General features: G+C 41.5%; 1 protein-coding gene across 1 annotated transcript in view; it reads left to right on the top strand.

Annotated features, from left to right (window-relative positions):
• LOC124616742 (eukaryotic translation initiation factor 2-alpha kinase 1-like) overlaps nucleotides 1–25152 on the top strand; it is a 152608-nt gene that overhangs the window by 6304 nt on the left and 121152 nt on the right. The window contains exon 2 of the mRNA XM_047145111.1: nucleotides 16848–16949. Within this exon, the coding sequence (XP_047001067.1) occupies nucleotides 16868–16949 (82 nt within the window). The 5' untranslated portion in view covers nucleotides 16848–16867. The remainder of the gene's footprint in view (nucleotides 1–16847; nucleotides 16950–25152) is intronic.

Genomic DNA, 25152 nt, shown 5'->3' with positions numbered 1-25152 from the left:
GATTATATAGGCAGTACAGAGGGCTCCACTGTACTGCCTATATAATCAGTGCTTCCTCGAGTTCTCTTCGCAGTTCGCCGCTGTACCTCCGAGGATGTCTCCCGCAGTCGGAGACGAAACGTTAGGGGAGAGTTTATACTTAGAGCACGGCCTATCAGCCCGAAAGTTTTAAGTGAAGATAATACCGGCCGTGAAAGCTTACATTGTATGATCAAAACTTGAATGAATGTATTGGGAGGGTGAAATAAATTTCAAAATAAAATTTTGCCGAACAATCTGACAAAAAATCCTAATAACTTTTGGTCTTACATAAAATCAGTACACTGTCTGAAATCATCCATTCAATGAGTGGCACTGAACAACAGAAAAAGTCCAAAATAATAAATTCAGTTCGAAATTCGTGGAAGAAGATAAGGTTCCTCTTTTTAATTGTCGAACGAATGCCGAAATGCCAGATATTGAGATAAGTGATTGCAGGGTAGCAAGTCAACTAAAACTGCTCTACGTTGTAAAGCAACAGGATGGGATGAGATACCTGTGAGGTTCTACAAATATTATCCAAAAGAAATTGGTCCCCTTTTAGCAGTAATTTATCATAGGTCACCGCTACAACGAAGCGTAACGAGCAATTAGAAACACTGCAAGTCAGTCCCAATTTCAATAAGCGTTACCAGATAGACGTGGATAATTATAGGCCCAAATTGTTGCTGATGTCCATTGATTATAAAGTTAAGGAGCATGTTTTATGCTTGTGTGGTATAACATTATTGGAGGACAAAAATCTCCATAAATATCGGTGTAGATTCCACAAACACAGGCTTCCAAAACTCAACTTGCGCTGTTAATCTTAAGAGATCCAGAGCGCTGCAGATGAAGGTGCTTAGGTTGCTACCATGTTCCCTGACATTCAGAAGCCAATTGGTACAGTTCCACAGAGTCATTTAGTGAACAGAATACACCTTAGAGTATTGGCCCAGATTTTTGATTGAATACAGGACTTCCTGGCAGATGGAACTCAACATGTTGTGCATAATGGAACAAAACTGATAAATGTAAAGGTAATTTTGGGAGTGCACCAAGATGTTGTTACAGGACCATTACTATTTACAATTTATATTAATGATCTAGTGGATAACGTTGGAGGATCCATCAGACTATTCATAGATGATATTGTTACCTACAGAGAGGTTTTAATGCCAGAAGACTAGCAAAATGCAGGAAGACCAGCAGAGCACCAACGATCCTTGCAGGTACTACCAGTGAACCAGGAACATAAGTAAATGCAATGTACTGTACATAAATAGACAAAGAGTTTCACTACTGTTTGATTAAGCTGTTGATGACAAGTAGTTTGAAACTGTAATCTCCATAAAATACCTAGAAATAACCAATTCGAGTGAACTAAAGTTGAATTACCACATAACACAAAGTAGATGTCACACTGAGTATCAATGGAAGGAAATGTAGTATATCCACAAATGCAATGGCTTGCAAAACACTTGTTCACCAATTCCGGAGTATTGTTCATCATTCTGGGACTCGTAGCAAGTAGGATTCATAGATGAGACAGAAAAGACCTAACAGAAAGTGGTGTGTTTTGTCGCGGGATCATTTATGGAGGTGCTCAGCAAACTCAGGCTGCAGGTATAAAGTAAAGGTGTTGTGCATCTTCTTCTATGCTGTCCACATATCATTCAGGGGGGAAAAATTCTTTAGAAATACAACACGTGAGTCATTAAATTCCTTCATTGTTTGGAGTTTGGTATTAATGGTTGTCAGAGCACATGGAAAAATCTTCACATGACTATGCCCTTAACATTATTAAATATGTGTCCCGAAGGGGTACAGTTTCGAGATCATCATAACCTAGTTCCATGTGCACAGTGGGTGAAGCACCCACCGGGATTAAAGAACTAGATGGCACATATATAGCAGGCCTAGTGTGATTTTTCTGTAAAAAAAAAAAAAAAAAAAAAAAAAAAAAAAATGTAGATTCATCTATAAAAAATGATCACTCTTTGAATAAAATTCCACAGTTTATGAGTCTCACAATAATAGACTAACACAATGTGACATTACATAATACCATATCTTAATCTCTGTTTGTAAGAAATATAAATTAGTTTTCATTCTGCTTCTGCACTAATAGCCTAAAATTCAAGGTAGCACCATCTGTATGTATAACTACATACTTAGATGAAGAAGGTGTCTAAGTTAAGGATAGAACTTTCCAAAAAAAGACTGCTTTAACTTACCTCATTCTGAAATAAAATACGTTATAATGTTTCTCAGCCATTTGCATAATATTTCTACAGCTATAGTACTTTTCCTAAATGAGTGCCCAAGACTTAACGTGCTATATGAATTTCATACCTCTTTGCACTTGAGGATAGAAGGCAGAAATAAGAATTAGCAGTTGCAACAGCTAAGGAGGCAATGCTTTGAGACATTGTCACATACATACAATGGTTGCAGTTCAGCAGGTAGACGGCACCCGTACCCTCCATTGAAAAGACTCACTTTCTTCTATCCTGCTTCCCTCCCAATCCACTCCTTTGCCATCTTCTACTGCACAAACTCATCAGCTGCAGTGCCCGTGTGTCACATTCCTATTCAATTGATTTCTAATTGATTGCCACATCCAGAAGAGTCTGGCAGAAAGTAGATATCTGGGCCTCTAGCACACACCCTTCAATCAGAGGAGGTTGAGGTTATACAACATTAAACAGTAACACTCCCACCCGTGACATGTTTCAAGTGTATGAGCTTTGGGTGCACATTCTTCCTATGAACTAGAGCGATACCCTTTGTCGGAACTAAAGAAGACAAACTTTCCCCCCAATTATGTGTGAACAATCCACAGCATGCATTAACTTGTCAAGAACAACAGTTGTCCCATTCATCAATATGCCATGCGTTGAGAAAAAGAAAAAAAAAATAAATAAATAAATAAAACACTTGATAATTAATGATTCCAGGAAAAGTGCAAATGATTACACACTGTCAGTTTGCTAATAAAACTTTGCCAATACAGTAACAAAAACTTGAGCTAATAGAAAGACTGCAAGACATACAATTTTGCCAACACCTTGGTCTAGCCATAGTATTAAATAGACAAACTGCCGGAGGAAGAAGACATCAGACACCTGTATCGGGGAACTCAAGTCCTCGTATGGAACTTATGTAATACCAGATTCATCTGGCATCACATAGACTGGGGTTAGACAATCTTTTTTACCTGCCGCCCACTTTTGTAACTGTTAGCAGCAAAATTCTCGAAATGCCCACCAATTCCTCAGTAATGGCAATTAAGAAAATACCTTTACTTTACAAAATTTATAAAGCAGAGTTGCAACAGGGAAAAGCATATAACAACAATTACTTACCAAATACTTTGTTAAAGGTTTACGAAAATGTTTGTAAAACCCCTACCACCTACAGCTCCCCCCCCCCCCCCCCCCCCCCCATGAAAGCTGGAATGTGCCCACTAGTGGGTGGTAGAGACCAGATTGACAACCACTGACTAGGAATTTCTCACTGGTGTCCTCTTCCCATCATACAGCAAACCGACAACCAGGTATCAGCAAATGGCTTGAAGCAGAACAACTCCTAGCACATACAATACAGAGTTCAGCCTACGACAACATGACAGCACCATAAGTGTGTGTACAAAATATATTCTGCTGGGGAGTAACAGGCTTTGAAGTTTATCTCACTGCTTAGTATACCTGTAATTCAATTTTAAGTGGAACTGGATTGATTATGGCAAAGATCAGCTTACCAATCATTAGGGAGAACATCAGTTTACTGGACACAATGAAACATGAAAGAATTCCCTTCCAGGTTATATTCAATTTAATTTGGAAACACTTGAACATTGTGGCATGTAATGAAACACAATAGAGACAAATAATAAAATCATTGAATGCCATAATGTGACACTGAATGACAATGCAGTCAGTTAACAGAAGTGCACACACACGAATGCATGCATGTGCCCACATGTGCGCGCATGCCCACGTAGAATAATTTAAACAAGTTGCTTAGCGGTATGTAACATAAAACATTGTATAAACAAAGTACGAATATGTTTTAGGCAAAGAAAGTGCTTGTTAGTATTTTCAAACTTTCGAATCTTAACTTCTGTGCATTTTTAACTACAATAATGGATACATAATTATTCATGATGCAGGAACTGATTTAAATAAATAGGGAGAAAGTAGCAAAATTGAGCACACAGTTTTAATTGTATGTCACCGGTATTCTTTTATAAAATCAAGCTGTTCAGATTTGAGACTGTTGCTGCAGAAGACAACACTAGTATGCTGCCAACACAGATGTATAACTGCGGTTCCCATCTCCAGTCCCATAATTGTTAACAAGCCGTCACTCATTTAAACACTGTGGACGTGCTTTTGTATTGACTTGGTCATCTTGAACACCTCGATGAGCATGTACAATGCACTCATCACAGTATCTAGATCAGCAAGCTTAGGCACTTCTCTCTTTACCAAGTGCCATATCGGGAATTCACCCATATTGTGCCCCACACAGCACAGATAATATTGGTGCGCCAAAAGCCAGCAGAAGATACCGCAGACCAGTCACTTACTCAACATATTGAAACAAACAACCAGCAGATGGAATTGCAATCTAGTTGGGGACAGGTAGAAAAATTATCATCTGCTTGTGGAGTCAGTATCATAGTCTTAATCACAGCCTCCTTGTGGCAGATCACTTTCTCCTTCGCCGTCCAGAAACTGAATTGGGGAAAATCCTCACAAGGTCCATAAGACAAGAACAAACTGAAGGTGAAACAGATCTGATAGCTTCAACCCAGCAGATGTTATCTGGTCTGAAACGGCCCATGAATGTAGGCACAGTACCTCACTAACAGACTGAACATAAAGAAATAGCAAAGTAACCGATGCTCGTGTGCCCACACAAGGTAATAATCCAGTGAAATTGTAATGGATATTTTCTTTGTCTGGCCAAGCTCCTAAAATGGATGGCTATCCACCTTCTGGATTACTTTGTGTTACAAGAAGCGAGAGTATTTGAAAACCAACATCCAACTCTCAGAAGCTATCACACTTATTACAGAAAATGTCAATACTGAATGAGTCAGGAGTAGACTGCAAGCTGGTGTGCTGAAATACCTGCAGCAAGCAAGTACTTTCAGTACTACATTAGAAGCTAAGGAAGTTTGAATCCTAATGACAATTAATGTAACTTCAATACTACATTAGAAGCTATGGCAGTTTGAATCCTGATGGCAAAGCGTGAGTATCTTTCAGGCGAGGAAAATGTTTGTTATTATTTTCAAACTTTCGAATCTAACTTCTGTTAGTTTTTAACAGCAATAATGAATACATAATTATTCGTGACACAGGAACTGATTTTAATATAGGGAGAAAGTAGCAAGATTGAGCACACAGCTTTAACTGTATGTCACCTGTATTCTTTTATAAAATCATGCTGTTCAAATTTGAGACTGTTGCTGCAGAAGACAACACCGGTGTGCTGCCAACACAGATGTGCAACTGCAATCCCCACCTCCAGTCCCAAAATTGTTAGCAAGCCGTCACTTGTTTAAACATCGTGGATGTGCTTTTGTGTCAACTTGGACATCTTGAACATGTCGATGAGCTTTTACAGTGCACTCAGCATAGTATTTGGGCCATCAAGTATAGGCGCAACCCTTTTTGTCAAGTGCCAGAATGGGAAGTCCTCCATATTGGGCCCCACACAGCACAGTTAATATTGTTGAACCAACAGCCAGCAGAAGATACCAAAGACCAGTCAGCAATTACTCATTCAACATACTGAATGTAATTGCAATCTACTTTTGGTAGACACAACCGAGAACCATTTCGTTTATGCTTTAGTTAATGGGTTTCCATGGTGTTTTAGTCCCAACCTCATCGCTGAACCAGAACATGACGAAACCCAGCACCTGAGCAATGATAATAAGACACAGTCTCACAACATTTAACTGTATTTGGCATGGAGCTGAATTTTTGTCCCATTAATAGGAAAATAATCATCCCTATTTTGAAACCAGAGAAAACATCACACTTCACTAATAACTATGGGCCAGTCAGCCTAAGGAATGGCTTATATACAGTGCTGGAGCAGGTATACCATTTGAAACATTTGGAGATCACAATCCAAAAGGCTTTTGTCCCTGAAGATCTAGTTGTCCTGCAAAATATGTAAGAAACTACTTTTCACCACTACTTACATTCAACACTGTATGTTGGAGGTTTTTGGGGTGCCTTCTAGTCTTTATGCATACCACAGTCAATGAAGAACAAAAGAAGTCAGCTGGGGAAAAAAAGTTCGTGTAGTCGCAAATTTTTACACACTGGTAGAGGGAGTTCAATGAGCAACATACTAAAAATCATGACCGATGGGACATGGGTATTGGGATGGTGGGGCATTGAAAAGTCACTTTTTGATTTTTTTTATGAATAGCTAAAAAACTGCAGCTTCTAATAAAAATGTTTCCTGGGACAAAATTAAAGTGCATTAAATTGCCTACAAAAGAAGCTCCTATTCATTTTTTATCTATGTCTAATAGTTTTTCACTGCAGGGGATGGAAAAATCATAGATTATTAAAAAGTTTGTTTTTACAGTATAAAATTAATGTTTAAATGAAATGGGCGAAAAACAAATATTAAATGTATGTACCACATCTAAGTGCATGAGTACTGTGTTAGGGAATAAGTTGTGTTCTGGGGATGCAACAGGTTGGAGGGGGGGGGGGGGGGGGGGGGGGTTGATGTATGTATGGGGTAGAAGAGCGATAGAAGGTACTTTCCAGTTTTGATATAGCTGATTTCGTGAATGTGAAAACATGTGGTGCCCCAAGAACTAAATCTGAATACACAAAACTTTTTTATCTCAAATGACTTAATATTTCTAAGTATATTTCAGTGGCCCAAGGTACGTGTGTATATGTTATTAAAATGAATATAGATCACACTTTTTTGATTCAGCTTCGGAAATTACATCCTCATACAATTAAATCCAAGACATCCAACAGATTTTTAAATAAACCTGGAAATATTCACAAAAATATTTGTTCATATTCCCTTAATATTAGCTTAAACAGAAGACTGAAAATCCGAAATGGAAAAAAAAAGTCAGAGTGATTGAGAAAATCCTGTCGTGTATCAGCAAAATAAACAAAAAATGCCACATAAATACACTTCTCCCCCCCCCCCCCCCCCCCTCCCTGAAGTTTTGAAACTAGGAATAAACTTCAAAAAATAGTCTTATTCAACACTGATGCCATCTACAACATATTATTTGTTTACAGAACTTCAAGTCTGATCATGTTAATGGAGTTATTGCATTACCACCACGCATTCTGTTTTTTAAGTGTTTACTGGCATAACTAAAACTAAACAAAATGTGTTCTGGAAGGTGCAATTTTTGGCTTGTGTAGAGAAATTATGGCCGGTGGCCACTACCTCTAGATGAATGTGGAAAATTCACATTGTAGTTGGTTGGTAGGTTTTAATAGTCTAGGACTGAATAAAGACAATTCTTATCTCTCCAGTTTGTCACAGTACTGTGCAGCCATACCAAGTGGACTGCTGAATTTGTGACTTTGTCTGCATGTATTTCTGTGTTTGCACACCATAGAGAAGCTCCCAATTCCTAGAGAATTTTGATCTTGAAATGTCACATTATTTGTTTCTAGTGCAGAATTTAAATTTTTAAAATTTTTTTTATTCATGCAGTTGGTTCACAGATTGAGAATAGATGTAAGCAACTACAGTATAGCATTGCCATGTGCTTCAAAGGCACTAAAATTTCTCTTCCATGTCATTTAGATGTATGATCAATACAAAATGGATAGCCACATAGGGAAGGCGGCCAGCAGCAGAAAGTCTAGACTGTTAGATAATGTAATGAATCAGACAAGAGTCCTCCTTCAGAGGTAGAAACACGTACAAACATTCACATACGCCTAACACAGAAATGCATCTACTGTCATCTCCGGACACTTTGGCCTGACTGCAGTGAACTGTGATCCCAGTTGGGGCAGGTAGTGGGGGTTCAGAAGAGGCCTGAGATGGAAAGGGGAAGGGGTTGAAGGGTAGGGCTAGGGGAAGATACTGCATTTGTAGTGTGCAGGAACAGGACGGTGGGTTGGTAGGTGAAGCATAGTGAGACAGTGTTGGGTGTGTGGTGTGTGGGGGGGGGGGGGGGGGGGGGGGGGGGGGGGGGGGGGGGGGGGGAGGGGAGAAAAGAAGGTAGAAGCAAGGAAGGGGAAAGAACTATGTAAGTGTAGTGGGGGGACAGAGGGCATGTGTGAATCTAGAGAATAAGCAGGAAAGGGTGTCAGAATAGCAGGAAGGATATTTCTCATACAAGAGGTGGTTGAAACCCTGGTGGAATGTATGATTCAGATATTCCAGTCTTGGATGGTGCTGAGTGACAGTGAAGGTAAGTTGGGGGGTGGTAGGTGTCTGGGAAGACAGTGCTAGAGATCTGTTTCTGGACAAGGCGAGAAGGGTAATTTCAGTCTGTGAAGGCCTCACCTAGAGTGACTTTGCTATATTTGGAGAGGGACTGATTATCATGGCAGATGTGATGACCATGCATTATTTGATCGAAAGCATGTGGACACCTGTTAGTGGGCATTAATATGGAGTGTGTCCACCATTGTCTTTATGATGGCTTGAACTTTGCTGGGGACACTTTCAGTGAAGTATCTGGATTCCTGTGGAACTGTGGCAGCCCATTCTTAATCAGGAGCCAAAACCAGACTAAGTAGTGGTGTAGGACACTGGCATCTGGAGTCAAGTCGATGTAACTCACCCCAGAAGTGTACCATTGAGCTCAGGTTGGGATTCTTGGGCAAACCAGTCAGTTTAAAGAAATTTACTGTCCAGAAACCATTGCCTCACATATGCTGCTTTGTGACAGGATGTGGTGTCATGCTGATAAAAACAATCATCATCCCTGATTTGTTCCTCTAGTGTACACAGTACACAATACTGTAAAAAGTGTTCATATACTTCTGTGTTTATAATTTTCTTAAGTGCTAGAAGGAAACAACACCCTAACCACAAAAAATGCCTCCATAATGTAACATTGCCTCCTCCATACTTCACTTTTGGCACTATACGTAACAGCTAGTAATGTTCTCCAGGCATTTGTCAAACGTAAGCCCTTCCAAGGCCACAGGATAAAACATGATTAATCAGTCCAAATCAACTGTTTCAATTCATCAACTGTCAAGTGGCATCACTCTTTACACCACCTCAAGCGTTACTTAGCATTTACTACAGAAATGTGCTGCTTATGAGGAGCTGTACTACAGAAATGTGCTGCTTATGAGGAGCTGATCGACCATAGTACCTCATTTTTTTTTAACTCCTTAAGCACAGTCATTGTACTAGCTGGACTGCTGGTAGCACTGTGGAACACACGAGTGATTCCTTCTGCTGATTTCATGTGATTTTTTTTACGATCACTCTCCACAATGCTTGATGATCCCTGTCCGTCACTATATGAGATCTGCCTGGTCTAGGTTTAGCTATTGTTTTTCCTTCGCATTTCCACTTCACAGTCACAACACCAACAGCTGGTTTGGGCAGCCGAAGAAAGGGTAATATGTCCCTGATGGATTTGTTACTCAGGTGACATCCAACAACTAGTCCACTTTCAAAGTCACTGAGCTCTCCTGGCTGACCCATTCTGCTGGTACTCCTTCTCTAATGACTACACAGTGCTCCCCAACTTCTTTTACACTTGCAGGTCTGTCTCTCGTGATATCTAGCGGTCAAGTCTGTTTTACGTAGGGGTGTTTGGAGTCTTTCGATCAGATAGTGTGAGTGGTTAGTGTGTATAAAATTGATTATTGGTGTGGAATGGGTGGCAGTTATTGAAACGGAGGTATTTTTGGTAGTTGGTAGGATGGAGGTACTGATGGTGCCATGCTTTGAGATGAAGGTTGTAGGATGGAGGTATTGATGATGCAATGGATCGGCCACCACTGACGAAACCTTGAGTGCTCACCTCACGCTCCAATACATGTGACCTATCATCATTTATTACACGATAGCGAAGTCAACATGCTTCAGATGAAGGTTAACTTTGAAGAAGGTTGCTTATTTGGTTGAGGAGGACCAGGTGGAGCATATAGGGGAGATAGTGTTGAGTTTCTGGAGGAGTGTGGATAGTATGATCTCACTCTTGGTCCAGGTCATGCAGGTGTAATCAGTGAATCTGAAATAGATGAGGCTTTTAGAATTTTCTGTGACTAGGAAGGATTCCTCTAGATGGTCCATGAATATGTTGGCATAGGATGGTGCCATGTAGGTGCTTGTGGCTTTACCATGGATTTGTTTGTAGGAGAAGAAATTGTCAGCAAGCCATCACAGGTTGTCTTCATGCACAGGCACATGTTATATTACTTTTGTGATTCTTTTGTCTTGCAAAGAGGGAGAGTGTCATGTGAATTTAGGATGAATCATATGCATGTTAACTGCTGCTATTTTATGATGTTCTGGATACTGATGACTTGATCAGCATGCCAAGGGTTGGACTGACTACTTTCTGCAGCACAATAAGGGCTGAATGAGGAAGTGATAAGGAAAAGATTGAAGACACGAACTTAGCATGGTTCTGTAAAGACTGACATCCTGCTTGATTGCAGAACAGTGGAAAAACTGTCGCCACATCAAGGAATCATCACAATTTCCCACGAACAAGAAAGACAACTAAGGAAATCAAAGGTATATAGAGGCTGCTAAAGTCACAGCATTTCCTGACAGTTATCTTTAAGAAGCCTGTACGCAGATTCCAGAAGGGACCAAATGTACCCCTCCCCCAGCTTGGAGGACACCTGTGAATGTATACTAATGTTCCGCCAATTAAACTCGTGCTGAGTACTTTCACTGATTCAAGGCAATACAGCCACATGCGGAACTTTACCTCTGTAATCAAGTAGTTGAAATAATATAAAAATCCCACTTCATAGGCTCCTATCTGATAACTTATTAACATATACATCAGCTAAAGACTAGTTATATCACAAAACTGAATGCTTCCCATTTCTTCTGTAACATCTGCTGGGTAGCAAACCACTCATTTGTCGCATGTTTCTACAACACCCCAGTTTTGGTCTGTATGGGCTACCAAGGCTTAGAATATGGATCAGTAATGCTATTGGCACTGTGTTTGCGAGCTGAATCAGGTATCCCACCATTGTGCATTTGACCGCAACATTTCATAACAAATTATGCAATAACAACCTCCCCAATTTGGTCTTGTTTAATAATCTGGTTGTGTCTTGTCCAGTCTGGTCTTGTTTAATACTCAAGGGTTTAGTGTCTTCATAAATTACTATAGGGTACATTTATGCTGCAGCCTCGCAGTTGGCACATGACACCTCACTGCTTGCTGGGAGCCTTGTTGCATTTATGCTGCAGCCTCTATGCTTACCAGGAGTAATTATGCTCACATTGCTAGCAGAGTTGAGCATGGCACTGTTGGAGTGACCTTGAAGTAGCCAGTCACAGCTCAAGTTTCAGGGCATGCAACGATGGTCACAGTGCGAAATATAAACAAGTTTGATATCTTCGCCTGACAAGGACTGTAGTGAGCAGTGGGACCAGCAGCGATGGTGAAGTTTAAATGGGCCGGTAAGACTCAGTGAACTTGTTTCATCATCACTAGGCCATGCAAGTGAGCAGTGAGGTAGCAGCATAAACGCAGCCTTAAAACAGGTAATCGATGGTGATACGCACTAACACTATTTGGAACTTTGGCTCCCTACTTTGGGCTCTATGTACAGAGCTCTTGTACAAGCTATCACACAGTGTGTAACTGCCCTCAATATTGAGTGGATCTGATCAGAGAATCAAAGGAATTGGATATTCCTTCAACTTTTGGTGTTTAGCTCTGTCCAACACAAATACTCTAACTCAGAAACCAACCATGAAGATGGGTTAAAAGTAGGTTCTGTTCATATATACATAGAGGGTCAGGATTAAAACTCATTGCCGAACACACTCGTGGCTGAATTTATAGCCATCACAAGAGCCCTTACGTTTGCACGTAAACATACATAGTTCCTAGTATCCAGCACTTCAATGACTAGTTGTTAATTGATAGACCAATGTTATTCACTAGTATCAAGTATTCAAGTTCTACTTTTTGACATTAACAACTTTCACATGGATTCCAAGTCAAACAGAATTTTGAGGATAGAAACTTGCTGATCAGTTGACCAATAAGCCAGCGCCAAAGGAGTACTAGAAGTGATTGTGCGAGGTGAATTGAGGCATGTAATTTTGAAAGATTGAAAATCAGTTGCCCTCCTAAATAAACTACAAACAATCAAGGGATCCTTTCTTGCAGGATGATACACCTTCTGAACTTCTCAGAAAGAATCAATGGTTCTTTGTTCATTGCATAATGGCCCCACTAGGCTCATTCTCACCCTCGGCCTCAGCTTCATCTGACAGCAAGTGGACCCTTTCTAGTGTGGTTATGGTGCTGTCCCTGTCCCAACAGTAGCTCACATTTTTGTCTAGTGTACCAGTATAACTGAATTAGTATGAAAACTAGAGTAGAGCGACTTACTACCTTCTGTGCCCACAGGTGATGTGTGAGCAGTATATTAGGTCATACAGTTTATTAAGAGAGTGATTGATTTTTGTTCTAAAATATAGCGGTATTTACAGTGTTTTACTATCTCTGGGACAAGCATAGGGGGAGCATCTCTTGCCCTGAAATAGCTGCCCCTCTCCCCCTTTCTGAGACTACTAGTTGTGCTTGGTCCTGAAACCAACGTAAGTTATGAATGTTTCAGAATCTTTCAAGCATTCCCCCACTCTTAGATCTTTGAACATCATGTCTTAGACTTTGTAATTGTAAAAAAAGGTCATTATTATTATTATTATTATTATTGAATACTGGACACTGTGTCTTGCTGACTACAGAAAAGAGCATGGTGAGTGGGACTGGAATGTGTATCTCGAGCCCTTGTTGTCAGCCCTGGGAAAACACCAGCTGGACCTTTCCCTACTTTGACAGCCGCCGCCCCCTATACTCACTTTTGTCATTTTACTAATATTCTTTTTAGATAACAAGGCATGGTTTAACTCTGAAAATGGTGATTTTTAGCATTTGCTCTGTTTGGTGCCAGTGTACTCACAAAGCAACTGGATTGATGACTTTGACCTGTTTAGTGGCTTTACATAGGCTTTATTCAACTTTTGTTTGTACAAGAAGCTTTGGCTCATTTAAATGTGTGGTGGAGCTCTCCTTGCTTTCACAGCACCTTTCAGATATGGTTATTGAGCCATGGTGGGCCATTCCTGTTATGAATAAGCTCACTTGACACATACAACACTGTTGAATTTTAACCATTGATACTCCACATTTTTAGTCTTGGAGATGAAAATTTGATGCTAACTGCCCAAGCAGCCATCAGCCTATTTCTTCTTGAACTTGCAAAGTATAAATGTTTTTCTGCCTTTCTTAACATTCTTTTTAATACTTTTAGTCAGCATTATAATTGTTGATGCCCTCTTCTACATCTCTCTAATATTTTGGGTTTGTTTGTCATCATGAGATTCAAGTTTGTTATCAAGAGTCATTTCTTAACTGACTGCTCAGAGTCAGATAAGGTGTTTAGTACAATGTCACATGAATCTATATTTTATTCTTGTGCTCTAATCAGAGTATCCCAGTCAGTACCTGAAAGGTTTAATCTACATTTACATACATACTGTCCCTGTAGGAAGGAGGGTACCTCATATCATTGTTAGTTGTTCCATTTTCTGTTCCACTCACAAATGGAGTAAGGGAAAAATGATTGTCTGTATGCCTCCATATGAGCCCTATTTCTCGTATCTTGTCTTGACAGTCCTTATACGAAATGTACATTGGTGGCAGTAGAATCATTCTACAAACAGTTGTAAGTGCATATTCTCTCAATTTTCTCTGTGTTTTTTACAAAAAGAATGTTGTCTTCCCTCCACATATTCCCATTTGAATTCATCTAGCACCTCTGTAACAATCGCGTATGGGATCCCAAACACATGAATAGTATTAAAGAATGGGTTGCACAGTCACCTTTATAGATGAGCTACACTTTCCTAAGATTCTCACAATACACCAAGGTCGACCATTTGCCTTCACTACTACTGTCTTTATGTGCTTGTTCCATTTGATATCACTTCGCTTAATTACACATAGATATTTAATCTACATGGCTGTGTCAAGCAGCATGCCACCAAGACTGTATCTGAACGTCACATGATTGTTTTCCCCACTTGTCTGAATAACTTACATTTTTCCCCATTTGGGACAAGTTTCCATTCACCACAACAAATAGAAATTCTGTCTTAAGTCATCCTATACCCTTCTGCAGCCACTCAGTGACAATAATTTCCTGTATATTACAGTGTCATCAGCTAACAATCACAGATTTATTCTCACCCTACCTGGCAGATAATTTATGTACTGGGTGATTATAATTGAAGTGCACCTATTCACAGAAACATGATAGATATGCTAATGCGTTGATGTGGAACAGTTCTATGCTTGAAAACAAATTAGTTCCAGTTCTGGCTACCAAGGACAAATCTGGTGCTGTGCACTGTTTGTATGATTGTATGACATCCATGTTGTCATTTGGCAAGCCATTACATGAGTGAAGAGTATGGTGATTGAGAAGATAGACTGTGAGATTTTAGTGAAACTGTTTTTTGTGAACAGCAGCTTTGAGAGAGTATCAGTGACTGAAAGGTCTGGGGAGATGCCTGATACATTTAAATGGTTTAAAGAACGTATTAATGTAATTTGAAAATGCGGATAAGCTCAGAGTGACACCTGGAAGAGGAATGCATCCTATGCTAGTGGAAATTATTGATGAGGCTGTTATTTCTGTAAATTACCATGCAGCATGTGCCTTGGGTAGTGCTGGTGCTCTGAGAGTTGTCCATCCCATGGTCAACAGTACGGAAAAATTTGCTGTCTATTTTACAATGGTACCTGTAGAAGACCCAGACTGTGCAGCAAATGGGACCTAGTGATCTGCAGAAATGTTCTGAATTTGCTTTTGGGTTTCTGTCACAGATTGAAGTTGAAGACATGTGACCAAACAATATTCTATGTAGTGATGAGGCACATTCTGCACTACAGGGTGCAATGAATACACATAACTGCTGGATTTGGGATAGTGTTAAACCGTGTGTCATGCACAAAGAGCCACTGCACTCACTGTAAGTGGCTGTGTGGTGTGGATTCACCTGCCCCTTTATTCTCGGTTTGTTCTTTTTTGAAGAGAATACACCCAGAGGACCTGTGAGGTGTACCATGACGTGATTCTTCAATGTCTGCTTGTCATTGATATCTCCTTGTACAGTGTATGATTCTTGCTTTGGAAGAAAATAACTGTGTGGAAACCACTGTTTTTCTGCAACGCTTCATGTCACTCACCCAGTGAAAGATCTGCTTAATGCAACCTTCCATGAATGTTTTACATCCATACATTGTCCAGATACATGGCCTTGCAAGATCACCTGATCTGAGCGCATGTGACTTTTGGCTCTGGGAATATCTAAGAGATTGTGTTTACCAGGGACATGTTTGGTCTCTACCCGATCTGAAGGCCAGTATACGGGAACACATTGCTCGGATTCCACCAGAACTGCTGCAAGCAAATGTTTATCATGTAATTTTATGGACGCAGCATCTCGTTGATGTACCCAGTGCTCATACTGAACAAATTGTGTAAGCACCAGTTAATACGAAAATCAATATTACACCTGCCTCACATGTCTGACCTTTCCTGCCCACATCCCGTTTCTAATCCCTTACATGTGGAAACATTTCTGTACATCTTTCTTGCATTCATAGTCCCAGATTTGCAACTGGTGGCTGAAATTGGAACTAATTCTTTTTTCAGCATAAATCAGTTCTGCATTAATGCATTAGAATATCTACCAAGTTTTGCTGCCATGTGGTAATTACAGCCCACTCTGGACCCTCTGTGAGTAACTGCACTTTAATTATAGCCTGGCATAGAAGGAACACGAGCACTCCTTATCGGTTCTCATGGGCACTCCAGACAGTATCCTTATCTCTGATGAACATTTGCTACCAAGGACAAATACTGGGATTTATAACATTTTCTAAGTTCTTTTTGGAGAGGAGGAGACCTGTTTTTATTCTAGCTGTTAGTACATTGTTGTATTTCTCTTAACACCTTGTGTGATTTCCTGGCTTCTGTGTACTAGACAGAAAGTGTTAGCATGTTTCCAGTAGACTGTAAGCAGTCAACCATATACTTTTTGTGATTTTTTAAATTTTTTTTTTCAGTTGTCAGTATCTATGAACAATTTGTCCTTGTTTCTTGTGAGTACTGTACGGCATGACACGAATTTGTACATAGAATTATTTACATCCTTGTTTAAATAATGCAAGAGGAAGAAACAATATGTATGTGATAAACGAATGTAATATTAGCATAACTCTCAGAGGTAATGGTAATGTATGTTAAGTGCTTTTCCTTATACGGATGAGGCAGCAGTTACTTCACTTTATAACTGCAACACTGACTGCTGTTCAGTAGTGGAATGTTCGTTAAATAGTCTCTGCTGAACAATGTAGTGTGAACTGCAGAGTGATCATGTAGATGTAGAGATACAATTATAACCACTCAACAATAACTGCACAGTTCTTCCAATCTCACATTGTGTGTGTGCTATACATATTGCCTGTTTGAAGTTTCGGGTTATTATATTGAAATATTAATGTATAATTTAACAGTGTTGCAAGCTTGTTTATGGTCTGTTGTTATTTTTTAAAGGATATAGCAAATGTTCCAATATGGATGCAGGATCACATCAGCAGGGAGATGATGATGATGATGTCTTGCCATCTTTACAAACAGTCACGAATTTTGATGATGGTATGAGCTTCTACTATTGTGTTATGTTATCTAATATTAAGTAATACTCATAATAAGTGAGTAACACTACCAGCACTAACAAAACTTCCAGTGAATTAAGAACTATACATAAACAAAGAAATATGTAATGAATCTTTAGATATCTGGCAATTCCTCCAGGGCCAAAAAGTTTTTACCATTCTTGGGAAATGAGTTCTGTATGTAGTAACCTGTTGGTTACTGCACCTTTCGCCCACAGCGGACATAAGTCGGCCCTCTATGGCAAGTGTAATGCCTGCCAACACTAGGATAGTCTGACCACTGACCGTCATCAGCAGCATTGCTTGGTGCACGCAGCACTACACCAGTGACACCTGACATGAATAGCATCTTTGTAAGGGCATGCACAGACCTCTGAGCCAATCATTCTTAAATGTGTTTGAGACGTGTAAAGTACGGGTGTTGTTCAATAAGTAAGGCCCCACATTTTTTTAAAAAGCCATTAAGACACATAGACAAACTTCGTTGGTGGTGCTTCATATTTAATGTTTGTTCTGTGAAGTTTAACCATTCTGGCAGATGGCAGAGCCATAGTACAACATCAAAATGGTGTCTACATACAACTCACATTACAAGCAGTGTGCTGTTATTGAATTCTTGTGGGCAAAAAAGGAAACTGTGGTGAACAGCCAAAAACGTTTGTGTGCAGTGTATGGTGCTGCTGCAGCTGATAGGAGTACAGTTGTGCGATGGGTAAACAAAGTGACAGCCTCAGGAAATGCAGAAAAACAACTCCTTGATCAGCCATGTTCGGGATGTCCTGTCACGGCCTCTGCTCCAGACATGCTGAATTGTACGGATGCATTATTCATGCCGATTGGCGAATCACAACTCGATAATTGGCTCTACAGTTGTCGGTCAGCATTGGGAGTGTGTCTGCAATGATCGAGACTCTCGGATATTCAAAGAGGTGCTCACAGTGGACCATAAGATTCAAAGAAAGGCCATTTCATCTGAATTGTTGGAGCATTCTGAGACCGATGAAGAGGCCTTTCTGTTACTGATCGCAACGGGGGACAAAAGTTTGGTGTACCACTTTGCGCTGGAAAGAGCTTTTACCAGCACGGAATACATGCTCTTCACAACGTTGGCATATGGGCATAGAACGTGATGGAGACTACGTAGAAAAATAGGACATGAACAAGACATGTTGATATGTATGTCACCAAATTCTGACTCTTTAACAGTAAATGTGTTTTGAGGAAAATAAATGTGGGCCATTACTTATGAACGACCCTTGTACTTCACATTATTCTTGTGGATATCACTCCATGACCCATTAAATTGTGTCTGATTTTATGGCCATTTGTTTCCTTGTGTTCCTATTTAGAGTACAAGTGGTGATGTTGAGGATCGAATTTTTGTGTGTTTTGGATTCTGGTTTTTCTGCCATTTGACTCTTTCATGTAGGCTTTAGTCAGGTTACTTCTGCAACTACAGCAGGTGCATATGGCCATGTTAGAACAGTTGTTGGCTACTTTGACCCAGACTGAGCTGACGGCTGTTCATTTGCTGCTGTTCCCCCCTTATGATGAATCCACAGTCACTTGTGCACCTGCCTCCTTTCACATTTTTTTAGAACAGCTTATGATTGTTGTCTCTCATCGCACCTGTCATCTTCTTCAACATTTCATGGCTTTGTGGGTGATTGACACAGAGGGCTCTAAGGTTCATTTTTTACTGTGAGTACCCCCCTCTTATGTATCAATAACTGTGCCAGTTAGCTCCTCTTCAAGAATCAGCTTTACTTTCTTTTGATGATATGTGTAATTTACTGTTCTCCTTTCACCACAACCATATCCATGTTATGTTATGTTATGTTATGTTATGTGGTTTATTCATCTCATTACATACAATTTTCAAATCATTTGATTTGATGTACAGGAGACATGTCAAGGTTTACAAAAGAAACTTTTTTCACTTTTTTAAGAGAACTACAAAAGTTTACATTATATTTTACATTTCTAAGTTACAGCTACACATGTACATAAAATAATAAATGTATTACAATCCCTGTGTTCAGATTGTGAAGCTGTCCTCAATGAATTCATCGACAGAATAATAACACTTTTCCACCAGGAGAGTAAAGAGCAATCTTTTCAGTGAACCAATCTCCATTTTAAATATATTACTGCCTTTTATTTTATTGAAAATTTTTAACCCCATATACTCTGGCGTTTGGGCATAAAGTTTTAAACGATGTGTTGGAAGTTTGAAGTTATCTCTGTGGCGAGTGCTGTAGTTGTGGTCAAAACGGAAATTGTCTAGTGTATGTTGATTTCTATATAGGAACACCACCATCTCATATATGTAAAGTGAGGGGATAGATAGTACTTTTAAATTTTTTAACAGTGGTCGACAGGATTCCCGTTTTTTTGCAACACACATGCTCATCAATTCACACAGCATCAGCAGATGGCCTGCCCCAAGCGGTAGAACTCTTGCAAAAAAAAAAAAAAAGGGGGGGGGGTGTCACTCTCTGACCCCTCCCCCACTCTACCTCCGGTTCCCCCTCTACCTCCCCTTTCCTCCTCCACCTCCCAGGAGTCATTGCAGGAATCAATGGACACCAATGTTCATATTGTTTGGTCATTGTGTTCACTGTTGTCTGTGGGCCAAAACAAACTTTTCATTGAAGTGTGGGTGATGGATAAGCCATTAATCCTACAGGTAGACACGGAAGCTGCTGTGTCCCTAGTCAACTCACAGTCATATGCCAAGTTAGGGTCCCCACCATTGGCATGCATCGTGCATTGGTTGGTTACAATATAACAAACAGCAAATTCCTATTCTTGGGTAATTCATGGTGGTCACAGTTTATGAATTCAGCTGTCTGTTTCATTACATACTTGGTGGATAATAATGCACGTACTGAAAATGTGTGTGGTTCAGATGCCTTTGCTACATTTGGTTTTTATTGTGAATATGGTGCATCTGGTGTAAGACCAAGTGCCCTTTCACAAATTGGATTCCTCGTGTTCTGAGTTTTCGGTTCTGTTTACCCCGGGATTAGGATGTGCAAATAATTTCACGGCACACATCACTCTCAAAACCTCTGCTTGCTCTCACTTTCTATGGCCAAGGTCAGTGCCAGTGGCTGTATATGATCAAGTTAACACAGAGGTGGATTGTTTAATGTTACTTGGAGTGATTAGAAAATTTCATCGGCTCTTTGGCAACTTCAAGGTCACTACTTACCCCCTGCCTTGCCTGGAGGAGTTGGTCACAAAGTTGGCTGGTGGTCAGCTCTTTCCGAAAACCAACTTGGCTGAAGCCCACCTTTAGATTCCACTGGATGAGATATCAAACCAGCTGCTTGTGGTTAATACACCTTTCAACACCTGTCACTATCGATGACTAATGTTTGGGGCCACTTGTGCACCTGCCTCCTTTCAACATTTTTTAGATCAGCTTATGATGATTGTCTCTCATTGCACTTGTCATCTTTCAACATTTTTAGCACATCTTTTGAGAGTCATCCCTCATTGCATTAGCTACCTTGATGAGATTGTCATGACAGGTGCTATCGTGGAGGATCACCTACATAACCTCTTTTAAAAAGAGTAACCTGCTATTTGATTGTGTGTTATTATGTGGATGGCTTCCCCATCACAAGTTGCCCACATTGCGTCTGCTGTGGCGCAGGTCTGGTGTTCTGGCAATTTGTACACCTGATACAACATTAGTGCCCTGACTGTCCAATAGGTTGGACATTGACCCACTACATAATTTTTATGCGTTGTGCTTTCGTTTCTCCCTCCTGGATGGTCTTATTCTCCTGTCAACGGAAGGATTTACTCCCCAAATCATGGTTTCAGCGGCATTATGTGGGGAGGTCCTCTGGTTATTACATCATGGTCATTGGGGGACTTGCATACAGAACTGTTGGCATGCCCACCATGTGTTATGGCCAGGCATCAATCGGGATGTGGAACACCTTGCTGCAACATGCCACAAGTGTTCCCAGTCAGCAGATGGTGCCGCACACTGTTTTTTGCCATAGTCAGCCCCTACATTGCCTTGGGAAAGAGTCCACGTTGATTTCACTGGTCCCTTTTAGAGACTTTCTGGTTATTGACAGTTGATGCTTTTTCTCATTTTCCTTATGTTGTTCGCTGTCCATCTGCAACAGCAGATGTGATTGTCAAAGCGTGTCAGAGATGTTCTCCATAGAAGGCTTCCTTGTGGACTGGATTTGGACAATGGTCCTCAGTTCGAGGCACAGTCTTTCAAGGAAATATTGTACACACTATGCCATTTGCCATGTCAAGCAGATCCTTTCCATCTGCAATCGAACAGCGAGGTGGAATGCCATCTCTGAACATTTGATATGCAGATGCGCAAGCACTTTGAAGGTACACTTCGAAGGTATCCTGTCAGAGAAGGCTCTCATATTTTTTTAAGCTCTTACTGAATGATGCCAATTGGGGCAAGAGCCCTACCAAGTTCCTGCTTGCTCGTTAGCCATAGACACTGCTCAACCTCTTGTTGCTGGGTAGGTGTCCCCCATGGCACCCCTTTTGTTGACGTTCACATCTGCCACACCAGTCTGGGCCAGGGCATTTTGATGATGCCCTCATGGGATTCCAGCCATCGTCCACAGCCAGTGTGGTTGCTGTGTCTTCATGTTTTACACCAAAGATTGACTCGTGACATGCCACCAAACCCATTTGTGTCCCAGGATGGGTTCAGGCTCCCCTCCTCGTGTGGGACTGACACCTCGTTCTTCATTGGCTTTGGCCACTCTTGAGGGTGGAGGCATCACCGATGATGAGTTTGCCTCCTGCAGCCAATGCTGGCACCTCTCATGGTGCTGAGCAGATGCTGCTGTTAACAAGGATGGAAGCCAGGTCTCCATTGCCAAAGGCTCTCCACCATCATTGCTGCCCCTGCTGGCATCTGACGCCGTGAAATCTGATGTGCAAATGGTGGCTCCCCCCCTCCCTCTCCTGTCGCCAGTCTTGTCCACCAGTTGCCCCAGGGTCCACAAGCAGCAAGGGTGCCATCATCCCACCAACTTTCTTCTGTATGCACTGGTCTGGGCAGCTTGGGCACTTCTCGCACCTGCAACCACCACCCCCAGCACCATTACGAATGCCCCCCAGGGGGCTCACCACTCTTTGGTGAGTTTGTTCGTGGCTACCACTGGGCCCCCATCCTTTGCAACACCTTTTCCCTTTCCATGCTGCATGTCTATCCTCCTGCTATTCTCCATCCCCTCTGTTGGGGAACATGTCTGAGATATTTTTGGGAATATGTTCTGAAGTTTTAGTAGGCTGAGATCAGAACAGTCCTTCAACTGTTTTTTCTTTCTTTCTTCATTCTCCATCTCCTACCCTTCCTCTGCTTTGGCATTTGAGGGTCCTCCTTGTTTCTTCATCCTCCCTGTACAGCCCTGAAGTCCAGCCCACAAGTTTTTGATGTATAATAGGGGACTGAGTAGCATGTAATTCCCAACCTTGGGTCAACAGGTAGGGTTCGCACAGACCCTCTGGTAAAGGCCAGGCCCAGGGAGAGGTGACTGCAGGCTGTGACCTTCCCAAATTGCCAATTGGTCCCTCTGTCTGGAGTTCGGGAGGTGTGTCCTGTGGTGTGAACAGTTATCTAAAGCAGGTAAGCCTCTCTCTGAGGGGGCCCCCATTGGAAGGAGCATGCCATTGGAGACACTGGCAATCATGGCGGATTCGTTTCACAATGAGTCAGTCACCATCTCAGTCCACGTCTACTAAACATAAATGGAAGTGGCTAAAGATTCAAAGACTCTCGTAGCTGCACCTCAGTTCCTCATGGTATCACATACTGTAGGTCAGTCCTTTTCTACAGTTGAGAGACATGTTGATGCAGTTGCAGGCCCTGTGAAATCCTGCTCTCATTTACCCAATAGGGCTTTGCTCCTGGAGACCAGTAGCGATTTTCAAGCCCAACAACTGCTTACAGCTTCGCTCCTCCACAGCTATCCTGTTCATGTTGAGGCCCATTGAATGCAGAATTCTTTGTGTGGTGTTATTTACACTCGGCTTTTTGATAGTGTAACTGAGGGAGAAATCAAAACTTACCTCTCTGATCAGGGCATGACTGCAGTCTATCGAGAAATGAAAAAGGTTGATGAAACCTTATTGCCTACACACATGCTTTTTCTTACGTTTGATCGAGTAGTACTTTCATCGAAGATCCAAGCAGGCTATGAAGTCATCATGGTCCGACCATACATTCCCAACCTGATGCATTGCTACCATTGTCAACGTTACAGTCACACTTGGATGTCCTGTAAAAACACGGCCAAATGTGTTACTTGTGTTAGGGATGCTCATGAGGGCTATTGCCCACCATCTTCTCCCTGCTGTGTTAATTGTAATCGCGACCATTTCGCCTCATCCCGTGAGTGTCCCATGTATCTAGATGAGTGGGCCATCCAGGAGAACCAGGTGTAGGTCGCTCTCAAGTTGTTGGCTAGTCGAAAGCCCTGCATCTCTACCATCCGGCACTCACAGTACCGTTCTTGCTACGCCTTGCTCAACAAAGGACATGGCCACACTGACTTGTGACCTCCAATTTAGCACTGCAGTTGTAACATTGCACATTATCATGGTAGTATCCCAGTCTCATTCTCCTCTAGCTGTGCAACAAACCACCAAATCTTAGCCTGTGGTGGCAATGGACCTGTTACACAACTGGCAGGCCAAAGAGGACAAAAGGAATGCTCCCGTGAAGACTTTTTATGTCCCTACAGCAAACAAACATCTGAGTCTTCATTCTTCATTTACCAACCACAAAGGCTCTAAGAAATCAAACAAAGGCAAGCAGTCTTCCCCTTCCCTGACCTGGAGATCCTCTTCAGTAGTGTGGCCGTTTCACTGGTGCACACCACTTACCATTTTTCTGCCCTAGAATCCACAGGCCGACACTTCTGCAGATCTTAAGGAACAGTATCTTCTAGTCTGCGTGCCCCGCAGCAGTCTTCGAAGGCTGGCACTCGGTAGATGCTGAGGTGACTGCCCTTCATTTGTTCCCTCCTCCCCAATCCCTGTTATGACTCTTCGTAAGTGGAACATTTGCAGCATTAGAACCAACAAGGAGAAATTTATGGCTGTTCTTGGAATTGCAACATCCACTCTTTCTCTGACTCCAAGAAACAAAACTGTGTCCTTGCGATCGTCTTGGCGTCGTTCATTTTCTTCCGCCTGCTTTGGTGCCCTCAGGGGCTCAGCATTCATTTGCTGGGTACAGGCTTGGTGACCCTGGGGTTCCTTAGCTGGGGACAGGTAAGCAACTCCAGTCCCCTGACACTGTAAGCTCTGGGCATGCTTCAGCGACCACAATGCTGTGCAGCAGTGGAACGTTGTGTGTCTCAGGGACCGGGGATCTCAGCTTGACCGCATGGATCATAAGGACTGAATAAACCTCTATAAAAAGTCCCTCACTCTCAAGGTGTGCTGCACATTGATGGGATGCATGGCTGTTGAAGTGGATCAGTCGTTAGCGGGCAACCTGTGGGGAACCTACCACACCTCAGTTGTATAAGGCTTACTTAGGCATGTGGGGCTCTGTCTGATTGGACCTTTATTTCCCTAGCTGCATGAGGGACTGTAATGGATCCTTCAAAATTTTCTTTCCCCCTCCCAGCGGAAAGAGTCGGCCGCTGGAAGGTAACAACAACCAGTCTAACAAGAGGGCTTGTGTAGCCATTCTTCCTAAATGGGTCCATTGTAACAGAATGCATGCTGTTTTGGAGAATGTGTTTCGCATAGTTAAAAGAAGATAGGAGAATATTGTGAAATTTTCACCATTTTACATAGAGAAAGGCTTAGAAGGCATTGCTGGCACATCAAAATCTGTTAAGTTCTTGTGCAATGGGACTCTGTCAGTCGAAACATCTAGCTTCCAGCAAGTAAAGAACCTACAGAAAGCTCAATGCCTCAGGGAGTCTGCAATAGACACTGAATTGCGCAACACCTTGAACTACAGCAAAGGTGTTGTGACTTGCAGGGATGTAATTGACATTCCCTGAGAAGAGCTGAAAGCCAAATGACCTCAGGAAGGCATTGTCAATGTGCAAAACATTATGGCGGTCTTGTGAAATCAGGCTCTTTTATCATTAAACTTTCAATAGCACCAAACTTTCAGAGCATGTCAAGGCAGGTTTCTTACACCTAAGTGTATGACC

The sequence above is a fragment of the Schistocerca americana genome, chromosome 5, assembly GCF_021461395.2.
Source record: "Schistocerca americana isolate TAMUIC-IGC-003095 chromosome 5, iqSchAmer2.1, whole genome shotgun sequence".
Taxonomy (NCBI): Eukaryota; Metazoa; Arthropoda; class Insecta; order Orthoptera; family Acrididae; genus Schistocerca; species Schistocerca americana.
The sequence above is the reverse complement of the archived record's forward strand: the minus strand, read 5'-3'. Positions and strand labels throughout refer to the sequence as shown.